At 44.9% G+C, this 12926-nt stretch overlaps 1 protein-coding gene across 1 annotated transcript in view; it reads left to right on the top strand.

Moving 5' to 3' along the window:
• The window catches only part of LOC126091092 (tyrosine kinase receptor Cad96Ca), a 481814-nt gene that overhangs the window by 310601 nt on the left and 158287 nt on the right, over positions 1-12926 (top strand). Inside the window, exon 3 of the mRNA XM_049907035.1 lies at positions 7823-8225. Coding sequence (XP_049762992.1) covers positions 7823-8225 — 403 coding nt within the window. The remainder of the gene's footprint in view (positions 1-7822; positions 8226-12926) is intronic.

The raw sequence follows: 12926 nt of genomic DNA, 5'->3' as shown, positions 1-12926 counted from the left end.
TGCAACGTCGGGCTGCTCTGGAGAAAAATGTATATTATGTTAATAGCGGGCGAGTTTTTCGCTTCCGCTAATTTTTATAAGTTAATATTGCCACGTAATGGCGTCGTTGGCTGCCTCGGCCGCCGCGATTGTTGCACTGTAAATTACTCGAATGCACATTAATTCAAGGAAGGCGGACATGAAATCGGGATCACCTCTTACAAATTAAAAGTGAAAAATAATTTTAAATCAATACATTATCTGCTTAATTAGTAAAAATATGCTTACATTTGCCAGAACTCGCAAGATGTCCGTCTACACGCAACCAAGACAAGAGAAGAAGTGAAGACGACTAAAAAATAACAAGAGAGCGTATCTTGTCGTCTCTTTAGATCATTTTGTTGTATTTCTTTGTGGACGAGCGGTTCTAGGCGCTTCAGTCCGGAACCGCGCGACTGCTACGGTCGCAGGTTCGAATCCTGCCTCAGGCATGGATGTGTGTGATGTCCTTAGGTTAGTTAGGTTTAAGTAGTTCTAAGTTCTAGGGGGACTGATGACCTCAGAAGTTAAGTCCCATAGTGCTCAGAGCCATTTGAACCATTTTTGTTGTATTTCTTTGCCCTCGAAACTTACACAGAGAAATTATTATAATACGGATATATGAGAAAAATACGTGTTCGCCTGAGCGGCTAGTGTCCACTTATTATTCATTTTTTAAATGTCTCTTATTTATAAATAGTATTTTTAAGTGTTTTCTTAGTATTTCACTGGGGACGGTATAGATTCCAAAACGAATCACTTTCATACGCTTTGCAGACCTATGCCAGAAACAAATTTCCTTGGTCTAGAATCAGCTTGAATTCTTTACGAAATGGTTCAACACTTGCAAAAGTGTGCACTGAAACTTTCCCCAAACACTTTTCTGTTAGAGGTATTTTATCGATTACAGAACCTGAACAGCCATTCGCTACCAGCCTTGAAACATGTTTTCCTAATTTATCTGCAAATCTTTCCGTTACAGTCTGCAGTCCGCTCCATTTAACGGAACTCCGACACAGAGTTCTGTTTTATACCAGGTGTAGAGAGCGTCATCATTGGTGGTCATTTTTTGTCCAGTTATCCTTTTCTTTTTCCAGCTAGTTCGTCTTGTTTTAACACAAAATACCAATTGTATTGCAATATTTTTAAACGTTGTAAAATGTCGACCTAACTGTGCAAAATTCTGGCACAACACTGTGAGCAGAAGCAACGATTATGATTTTATCATGCCCTCTCATTTTATCTTTTAAAGTTAATCATTTATATTCAGTCATAATATTCCTCTTTTTTTGTTGTAGGCCTACTGTACTGTACGTTACCTGAATACACATTGAAGCGATCGGAGAGGTGGTATTTAACATAACTCGTCACGAGGGCTTGAGCATGAGATCTGAGCAAGCTTGGTTTAGTTGCCTGCTTGTGACCGAAAATAATACATACGTAATAATAGTGGCTACCATACTAAGACGTACGATGCAATGTTACTACGGAGTGTTTGCAGGTGGTCTGTCATGACTTTCGCTGACATTTATCGAGTGTACCAAAAGACAGATGATTTACTCTACTTATCGAGGTCTTTTAAAGCGACCGGAAGACTACAAAACCTGACTAAAAAAAGCGAAGCAATCGGAAGACATGGAGAAACAAACACCATCAGGGAGGGTATAAATGATGAGAGTTGCAATTCTCTGTGACAAGTAGCAAGGGCACAAGTGTGCATTGGCGTTTGTCCTAGCAGGCCTGGTTGGGTATACAAGGGGCGTGAACGGCGTCAGTTAAGTGACTAGCGTTAAGGACACGGATGTGCCATGCACAAGTTTGAGAGAGCGTTATCAGCAACTGCTAGAGTTTCAAAAGGACTTAACTGTGGATCTCGTTGTAGCCGGCTTGCCGAAAAGTGCAATATCTAGATTTGTGGAGTATTCGGATGTGACAGTGGAATTTTGGACTGCGTGGGAACGCTTGGCTTATATCTTCGTCGTCGAAGATCCAGTTGACCAGGTTTGACGAATGCAAGCGACGATCGCTGTATGGTATACCAAGCACATCGTAATCCTTTGATAGATAACAAATATGAACTCTGGCTGAGATAACGCTTCTGATGTCACGTTAAACCTAAGGCAACTGGGATATTTATATTCCATGTTACTCTCGGGAGCAACTGTCCTGGACATGAACCTGACGCAATTGTATGTGGTGCATTCTAGGTCATGGCTTAATCCGATACTGATCACGTCGCCAGCAGGCACTTGTGTGTGATGCAGTTAAGTTAGGACGTAACGTAATATTACGCCCATATGTTCAAGTAACAAAAGTGGAAGGGGAGAGCTTGAATCATATTGGTCCATTGGGGAAGGGATAACCTTCATTTTCCCATCAATTTATATGCATAGTTGGGTCATCTGGTTACGTCCCGACCTTGATTGACACAAGTGTGTGCCGAGAAGATGGTCGGTATCAGGGTGCATCATGACTTTGAATGTACCGTATACAGATGTCTCATACATGTGGACAGGATGGGGGTTCTCCTAGGTGACCTTGAATATAGCTCGCCCAACTGCCACAGACATAGCGCGACACCGAAGGTAACCTTGAAATAGCATCATTATCTCAGCCCGAAATCTCTTTGTTAATTTACTCCCCTTCACATCTGTCCATATCACTGTAGAGCAAGTAACAGACCCCGTATCATCCTGCACCACTGGTCGGAGTCTAGGAGCAGCTGGTGTACGAAACAACCAAACCATTCGTAGGTTGCCAATGTACCTGAACAAAATGGGCTGCATTTGGAGTGGTGCCGTGACCAGAAACAATGGACTGGTATTAATTGGCGTCACCTTGTGTTCATTGGTGTATCACGGCTGTGCACTACCCTGGGTAATCAGGGCGGCGACTGAGGTGAGTTTCCATTTTTCCAATGTTTTGCAGAGCCGCGACAGTGGCACTCCTGACGTCATGGTGTGGTCAATCGTCAGGGGTGACTTCAGGTCACTGCTGGAACTGATTGGGGAATCGTTGTACATCGCAGATATCCTGTTTGCGTGATGCTGAAGTACTCCTGGGCCAGCAATATGAATAAATGTGGTTCCGATAGAACATGTGTAGGAGCAGGTCGGACCTCCCTGTGCTAGTAATCAAATTATCAAAAACAGGAGAGTTTCTGTGAAGTTCGGAAGGTAGGAGACGAGATACTGGCAGAACTGAAGCTGTGAGAATAGGGCATGTGTCGTGCTTGGGTAGTTCAGTTGATAGAGTACTTGCCCGCGAAAGACAGAGGAAATTTCATATCAGCTCGCACTCCGCTGCAGAGTGAAAATTTCATTCTGGATATCAAACACCAGTTAAAACAGAGGTAGCTCATCTTTCCTCAGGAGGCGATACAACGGTTTTGACAGCCTTCCTAAGCATCTAAGCCAGTAGGAGCGCACGTCCTACTGATCAGTAAGCTCTCAGTGCCAGTTTGTAAATTTGACTCGATTTTGTAATCACCGAAATAACTTCACATTCCCGCTGAACCCACGAAGTTTCACATAGTTTTCTCTTTCCCTTTTTTTTTTATATGAATGAATGATGTCTCTTCTTTCTGACTTGTCCAAAAGACAAGAGGCCGATAGGTGGCGCTAGGTGGAAATGTGGGTCGGGTCGGGAGCACTCCGAGATAGTCCATGCATTTTCGATAAACAGTGTCCGAATGGCACAGTGCTTAATGCAACAGCCTACTAAGAAGGAGATGCCAGGTTCGAGTCCCGATCTGGCTCATATTTTCATTCGTCGCCGCCGATCCCGCACAATGTAATGATGCAGCTCATATCATCAGTTCTTTCCCTTTCCCACGCCCCCCCCCCCATCTCACCACCTTCAGTTTACATAGTTCCCCCCATTTTTTTAGGTAGTATATTTTGATTTATGGATAAACTGACATATCGGGGTTCGCATCACCCTGAAGTCGACTGTTATACATACACTACTGGCCATTAAAATTGCTACACCACGAAGATGACGTGCTACAGACGCGAAATTTAACCGACAGGAAGAAGATGTTGTGAATGCAAATGATTAGCTTTTCAGAGGATTCAAACAAGGTTGGCGCCGGTGGCGACACCTACAACGTGCTGACATCAGGAAAGTTTCCAACCGATTTCTCATACACACACAGCAGTTGACCGGCGTTGCCTGGTGAAACGTTGTTGTGATGCCTCGTGTAAGGAGGAGAAATGCGTACCATCACGTTTCCGACTTTGATAAAGGTCGGATTGTAGCCTATCGCGATTGCGGTTTATCGTATCGCGACATTGCTGCTCGCGTTGGTCGAGATCCAATGACTGTTAGCAGAATATGGAATCGGTGGGTTCAGAAGGGTAATACGGAACGCCGTGCTGGATCCCAACAGCCTCGTATCACTAGCAGTCGAGATGACAGGCATCTTATCCGCACGGCTGTAACTGATCGTGCAGCCACGTCTCGATCCCTGAGTCAACAGATGGGGACGTTTGCAAGACGAACAGTTCGAAGACGTGTGCAGCAGCATGGGCTATCAGCTCGGAGACCATGGCTGCGGTTACCCTTGACGCTGCATCACAGACAGGAGCGCCTGCGATAGTGTACTCAAAGACGAACCTGGATGCACGAATGGCAAAACGTCATTTTTTCGGATGAATCCAAGTTCTGTTCACAGCATCATGATGGTCGCATCCGTGGATGGCGACATGGGGGTGAACGCACATTGGAAGCGTGTATTCGTCATCACCATACTGGCGTATCACCCGGCGTGATGGTATGGGGTGCCATTTGTTGTGCGCATTGACGGCACTTTCAACAGTGGACGTTACGTTTCAGATGTGTTACGACCCGTGGCTCTACCCTTCATTCGATTCCTGCGAGACCCTAAATTTCAGCAGGATAATCTCGACCGCATGTTGCAGGTCCTGTAGTGTCGTTTCTGGACACAGAAAATGTTCGACTGCTCTGGCCAGCACATTCTCCAGATCTCTCACCAATTGAAAACGTCTGGTCAATGGTGGCCGGGCAACTGGCTCGTCACAATGCGCCAGTCACTACTCTTGACGAACTGTGGTATCGTGTTGAAGCTACATGGGCAGCCATCCAAGCTCTGTTTGACTCAATGCCCAGGCGTATCAAGGCCGTTTTTACGGCCAGAGGTGGTTGTTCTGGGTACTGATTTCTCAGGATCTATGCACCCAAATTGGGTGAAAATGTAATCACGTGTCAGTTTTAGTATAATATATTTGTCCAATGAATACCCATTTATCATCTGCATTTCTCCTTGGTGTAGCAATTTTAATGGCCAGTAGTGTAATTACACGAGCATCCTACTGGTGGCAAAACAGGCTACTCAATTGTACTAGTATATTTATTTATTTTTTATTTATTTATTTCGAAATTATAGACCTATTACCTGATGTTTAAAACAGGTCGTACATCGTACAATTTTCGTTTTTCATCTTTTTACAGTTGTCTTTCCTTTTGTTTTATCTACAACATTTGCAAAGCATAATACTTTTCAAAATAACAATAATTTAATTTTGAAATATAAATAAATTTTTTAAGAATAATATAAAAAGAAGATAGGATAGTTGAGAGATTTGTTAGTACCATCACCAACTGTGACTGATGGTGAATACCTCGGAATGATTTCTTCGAGCCGTTGACCGCCAGTCACACACACACACATACACACACACAAATTGTTATTAGTAGAGAAATAATGCTGCTTATCCTATTTATTACTAATCCTATGTATTAACTACTTTAGGTACCCATCCATGTACAGCATGTGGTGTTTTCCTGGCTAGATTGCCAGCACCTTTGCTTATTTACTGTCACATCTCAGCTTCCTCCTCCTGTTCCTCCTCATTGTCACTATTTTCGCTGACACTGTGGGTATCGCTGTCCATCCTATGGAGATTGCTGTTACGCTGCACATAGGCATGTCTGTGATGTCGTGTCCGCATATACTCTTCATGTGTTGTTTTTGAGATAGTTTGTCAGTGTGTTTAATTGTGCCCATTGTTCTTCGTCTCTTATTGCTGTGTATATATCTATGTATCTGTGTAGTCTAAGTGTAGTATATGTCTATTGTTCGCGTATTGCCCGCAGAAAAAGACAGTGTGTTGTGGGGAACCTTCTTCCCCGCATGTGCATGTAGGTGTCTGCCTCACACTCACGCGGTTTAAGTGCGTGGGATAAGGTCCGTGTCCGGTTAAGAAATGCACCATACCGCGGCTGGGATCGATATGTCTCTTTCTCAACCGCTCCCTTATGTCAGGGAGGAAGTCGTGCAGTCTACGTCCCTTATCACTTACATCCCACTCACCTTCCAATGTATCCAAACGCCAACTTTTAAGGTGACGTATCGTCTCTATGGGCACACCGGTTATTGTGTGTACCTTATCTAGTCTCCCCACCTTTAACCAGTACCTTGCAGCTCTGTATTTGATCGTGATATCTATGGGTAGATATGGGTAGAAGCCGACCTCGGGGAAGATCAGTTTGGATTCCGTAGAAATGTTGGAACACGTGAGGCAATACTGACCTTACGGCTTATCTTAGAAGAAAGATTAAGAAAAGGCAAACCTACGTTTCTAGCATTTGTAGACTTAGAGAAAGCTTTTGACAATGTTAACTGGAATACTCTCTTTCAAATTCTGAAGGTGGCAGGGGTAAAATACAGGGAGCGAAAGGCTATTTACAGTTTGTACAGAAACCAGATGGCAGTTATAAGAGTTGAAGGGCATGAAAGGGAAGCAGTGGTTGGGAAAGGTGTAAGACAGGGTTGTAGCCTCTCGCCGATGTTATTCAATCTGTATATTGAGCAAGCAGTAAAGGAAACAAGAGAAAAATTCGGAGTAGGTATTAAAATTCATGGAGAAGAAGTAAAAACTTTGAGGTTCGCTGATGACATTGTAATTCTGTCAGAGACAGCAAAGGACTTGGAAGAGCAGTTGAACGGAATGGACAGTGTCTTGAAAGGAGGATATAAGATGAACATCAACAAAAGCAAAACGAGGATAATGGAATGTAGTCAAATTAAGTCGGGTGATGCTGAGGGAATTAGATTAGGAAATGAGACACTTAAAGTAGTAAAGGAGTTTTGCTATTTAGGAAGTAAAATAACCGATGATGGTCGAAGTAGAGAGGATATAAAATGTAGACTGGCAATGGCAAGGAAAGCGTTTCTCAAGAAGAGGAATTTGTTAACATCGTGTATAGATTTAAGTGTCAGGAAGTCGTTTCTGAAAGTATTTGTATGGAGTGTAGCCATGTATGGAAGTGAAACATGGACGATAACTAGTTTGGACAAGAAGAGAATAGAAGCTTTCGAAATGTGGTGCTACAGAAGAATGCTGAAGATAAGGTGGGTAGATCACGTAACTAATGAGGAGGTATTGAATAGGATTGGGGAGAAGAGAAGTTTGTGGCACAACTTGACTAGAAGAAGGGATAGGTTGGTAGGACATGTTTTGAGGCATCAAGGGATCACAAAGTTAGCATTGGAGGGCAGTGTGGAGGGTAAAAATCGTAGAAGGAGAGCAAGAGATGAATACACTAAGCAGATGCAGAAGGATGTAGGTTGCAGTAGGTACTGGGAGATGAAGAAGGGTGCACAGGATAGAGTAGCATGGAGAGCTGCATCAAACCAGTCTCCGGACTGAAGACCTCAACAACAACAACATGTATGGGATGTATGCACAATTTGAAAGAAAGTTCGAAGCCTTAGTATTAAAAAGTAAAAACACTGTTTGCGGCCATGTGAAGTAGCTTACACGTGGTGCTGTGCCGGCAGGTGGGGAAACCGCTGTACCTGTACGTGAAGGTGGACGACCCGTCGAGCCCGATCAGCCTGAAGACGGAGGTGCGGGTTCGCGTCCTGAACGACACGTCGTCGGCCGGCGGCGCCAGCGACCTGCCCCGCTACCCCCCCGGGCTGCTGCAGCCGCACTACCTGCCGGCGCCGCCCACGCTGCTGCCGCGCCCCGGCGCCGGCGCCGGCTCTGCGCCGGGCCCTGGACCCGGCACGGGGGCAGGGGTGGGGATGGGGCTCGCCTTCAGCCGCAGGCCGCCCACCGCTACGCCCAACTACAGGACCACCAACACTACGACGACGTCGACGCCGTCGCCTCCGGCGCCATCGCCTTCGCCGCCGTCACCGCTGCCGCCAGATTTCAACAACGCCCCGTCAAATCCAGGTACCTCAGCACGCACCTGCTCTTGCTGTTTATGTGTAATCTCTGTCGAACTAATGACCGAGATGGTGGCATGATACACAGGGTGGCGCACGAAATGTGTTACCAATTGTTTCTTTCACAATTTACGACGCACATTAGATATTCCGTTGGGATCTCTACAGCAGTACCAGCAGAGCTTGGGAAAACAAATGAGTTACGAAATAACATGTAATTAACGATACTGCCGCTAGGAGACTATAGTGCGCGTCATTTATGACGGCGGCCGAGTTTAGGTTCGTTCTGCGCATCTGACGTCACAAAACACAGTCAGCCAATGAACAGAGAACAACGTTGCCAGAGCTCGGCTGCCGTGCAGAGCACAGACGAGTGTCTTCAGTTTTAGAAACATTCAGTCATAAATAAAGTAACAGAATAAAAGCAATGTCTTGATAGCAGACTTTCTTTTGTAGAAAGATTGGAAAAAGCATTCTTTATACCAATTGCTCCATATTCTATTAATTAAATCAAACAAGCAATAAGCCTCCCAATTCCAGTGACAGCAAGGAAAGGCGTTTGTATCAATCTCAAGAACCGCCTTTTCGCAATAAAGAACAGCGGTAATTGTTTGTTTCCTATTGTACTTCAACGAAGCATGAGTAATTCATAGTCATACCAACAGTGTTTGTCGGTATATTGCGTGATGTTTTAGAGTCGCCAAGGAGTTTTGTTGTCTGACGAGCTGCGTTAACGAAATGGTTTAGGTGTTGGGCTACCAAGTGGAAGGTTATGAGTTGAAACCTTGTGTGGTGCTAAAATTTTTCCTTATTTAAAAACAATATCGGAGTGTCTTACTTCATGAATTTTATTCGTTTGAATGTAATGTTTTGAAATTTCTAGTGCTTTGTCTCTTCATTAACCCTTTCGCTGCTACAGAGATGTGCTCACCGCATTCCGCGCTGTGCGCGATTTTTTCATCACTGCACTGCTCGTCTGTGCAGACACATGGTGTTCCGACTGCTTTGACACACTTATAATTCGAGTTAACAAGTACTATTTGGCCCAAAAATTTGATTTTTACACATCTTCTTGACTGATACCTTCGCCCCATAAATGACTTAATTTTGTTTTGATGTTCAACGCAGTTATTGTGCAGCATTGAATGTAGTAAACAATTGCACGAAATTTTGAAGACTTTGCAGAGGCAAAAGTCCATAGCGTATACTTTCCGTATGGTCGATTTTAGTTGCCATAATGTTGAGAATGAAATGTGGACAAGATACCTAAATTTCATATAAAATTTACTGTATGACAATATGTCATTTTATTTAAGTACCAGATAGATGTCGTATGTAATATTGAGAAATATTCTGTCTTTCGCGACTGTAATAAAAGTTTTATTTAGACCCTTTCGCGTTTGGCTTTAATTTGAAGCCAAAGGGTTAATGGGTTAAAATGTTAATGCGGCCGTAGTGGCTTTACTTCATGAACTGCGCGCTCCCCCCCTGAACATAAGTTTGCGAACTATACTGTACTATACTATACTATACTATGGCGCTGCTTCTCTTGGCGCGTGCGTCGTGTGCAACTGGCAACGCAGCATTTCCCGCGTCTGGGCGGGCATGCGCGAGCCGCCAAGATAAAAAAATTGAACTGTGGTAAGCAGCAATGGCTGGCAATGGAAGACTGACGACACAGCAACGATCTTCAATTGTGTTACTTTTTCATGATACCAAAAGCCTTGTTGTGATTCAGAGGCGCTTTCGACAACAGTTTAACACACGATGGGTCCCTTGCAAGAAGACCATCCACAGGTTGTACGATAAATTTGTGCAGGAAGGAACAGTATTGGAAGCGAAGCGACCTCGGCCTGAGCCTGTTTGTTCGCCGGAGAGTACTGAAGCGGTACACAGAAGTGTCGGGAAATCGTGCAGAATGGCAGCAGTGCAACTGGGAATATCCAGACGCTCCGTTCAACGCGTTCCTAAAAGTGACCTCCATATGTACCCATACAAGATGACCTGGGCACAGAAGCTCACTGAAGAACACAAGCAGCAGAGACTGCTGTTTGCTCAGTGGGCGGAGGATAGGGAAGAAACTCTCAACAACGTTCGGTTTTCAGACTAGGCGCATTTTCATTTAGACGGTGTGGTTAACATCAAAATATACGCTTTGGGCCCACTGAAAACCCACAAGTGCTTCATGAACGACAACATTATGCTCCGATGATTACAGCGTGGGCAGCTATTTCCAGTCACGGACTTATTGGACCCTTTTTCTTTGAAGAAACTGTGAACAGCGAGCGTTATTTGAGCATGCTTCGCAATAGCTTCATTCCACAGCTTCTCGCTACTGCCTTGCCCTTCAACACGCAGTGGTTCATGCAAGATGGAGCAAGGTCACATACTGCAAACACTGTGTTGGAGTTTTTACACGAGCATTTCGACATGCGGATCATTTCACTCAGGTTTCCAGGTCGCTTGAATGACGGAAAAAATTGGCCCCCCAATAGTCCAGACCTCAATCCATGTGACTTTCTTTGGGGGCACCTACAGGAAAAAATTTTCCCGAAACGTCCACGTGATTTAATGGAGCTCAGAAGATTTATTCTTCAAGCTTGCAATGAAATTACGGAAGACACGTGCCGTGGGGTAATCACTAGCTTCAGTGTTTGTTTGAAGGAAGTTAGGAAACGAAATGGTGGACATATTGAGCACCTGTTCAGTTAGAACAAATCTCCATGGACGGGTCTTCATTGTAGTACATGTTCCTTCAAGATTGTATTGACATTAAGTTTATATTCAAAAACAAAATGTTAGCCAGCCGTTGTGGCCGAGCGGTTCTAGGCGCTACAGTTCGGAACCGCGCGACCGTTACGGTCGCAGGTTCGAATCCCGCCTTGGGCATGGATGTGTGTGATGTCCTTAGATTAGTTAGGTTTAAGTAGTTCTAAGTTCTAGGGGACTGATGACCTCAGAAGTTAAGTCCCATAGTGCTCAGAGCCATTTTGAACAAAATGGTAACACATTTCGTGCGCCTCCCTGTAGGTTAGCAAACGCAGATATCTCCCGCTGGGAACCCAGCAATAGTTCTAATTAATATACACATCACATTTACATCTACGCTATGCGCCTACTCTAATGAGCCAAAATGTTATGACCATCTGCTTAATAGCTTGTCGGTCTGTCTTTGGATCGAAATGTCTCACTGATTCTGCTTTCAGGGATCCAAAAGATTGTTGGTGGGTTTGTGGACGTAAGTGGCACTAGATGACTACGCACAGGTCATGTAATTCGCGTAAATAACGGGCAGCTGATTTGCGTACGTGATGATGGCGCCCGATAGCGACCCAGATGGATTCCATAGGATTTAATGGTTCAAATGGCTCTGAGCACTATGGGACTCAACTTCTCAGGTCATTAGTCCCCTAGAACTCAGAACTAGTTAAACCTAACTAACCTAAGGACATCACACACATCCATGCCCGAGGCAGGATTCGAACCTGCGACCGTAGCGGTCTCGCGGTTCCAGACTGCAGCGCCTAGAACCGCACGACCACTTCGGCCGGCCATAGGATTTACGTCAGACGAATTTGATCTCCGAGACATCAACGTGAGTTTACTATAAATATACTGAAACCACTGTAGCATGGTTCTACCTGCGAGAAGCGGACAATTATACTGCTGACGGATGACATGGCCCAAGGGGAAGACATCAAACATGAAGGGATGCAGGTGGTTCGCAGCTGTCAGCGTGTCTTCGATTATTATCACAGCTCCGAATCAAGGCAGGAGAATGTCTGCCATAGCATAATCCTCCACTGTTCACCTCGATGACGACGTTTTTGGAGACGGCCATCCATCTAGTGAAGCAAAACTGTGATCCACCCTAAGAGCCAACACCTTGCCATTGATCGACGATCAAATCCCGATAGTCCCGTGCCCAATGCGATCGTAACAGACGATGCCGTTTTGTCAACATGTGAACACCTAGGCATGGTCTTTTGTGGAAATCCATGTTCAACAATGTGTGATGAGCGGTGTGCTCCGAAACACTTATGCCTCTACCAGCATTGTGCTCTTTCGGCAGAAATGCCAGAGATCACCATCTACATAGCAGACAAGCCTCCGAACTCCAAGTTCTGTGAAGAGTCGTTGACGTCCAACCATTTAGTGCCTAGTGGTAGCTGCACTGTCCTACCTCTTTCCGTAGATGCTCACGACAGTAGCACGTGAACATTCGACCAGCTTCGCCGTTTTCGAGATACTCGTTCACAGGCTCTGCGCAATAATAACCTGCCCTTGGTCAAAGTCGCTTTTCTCTGTGGATTTCCGCATTTGCAGCCCATATTTTCACTACGGTGATCCCTGTCCGTGCTGCCCCGCTTACATACTTTTGTTATCGTGTCACGTGCTACCGGGTAGCGTCCAAAGTCGCGGTGGGTAGTGGTCATAATGTTTTGGCTCATTAGTGTGTATACGGATTTTGAGGAATTGTAATGGGACCAAGATGGTTAAGTTTAGCTTAGAAACTTAGGTACCGTTTTCCCGCTACACGCAGAATATAACAACATACGCTGCTCTCTGTTTCTTGCTGCTAGTTGTTAAAAGTAGGGCTCGATGTGATAACCGCCCTGGTCCTCAAGCATCCGTTGCAGCCATAAGCCGCAACAGTAGGTCTTCCTCGGATGCTACAGGGGTCTTCGAAATCAAGGCTCTGAGCACT

Source organism: Schistocerca cancellata, chromosome 1 (assembly GCF_023864275.1).
Source record: "Schistocerca cancellata isolate TAMUIC-IGC-003103 chromosome 1, iqSchCanc2.1, whole genome shotgun sequence".
NCBI lineage: Eukaryota > Metazoa > Arthropoda > Insecta > Orthoptera > Acrididae > Schistocerca > Schistocerca cancellata.
Note: the sequence above shows the minus strand (reverse complement) of the source record. Positions and strands in the feature narration are given on the sequence as shown.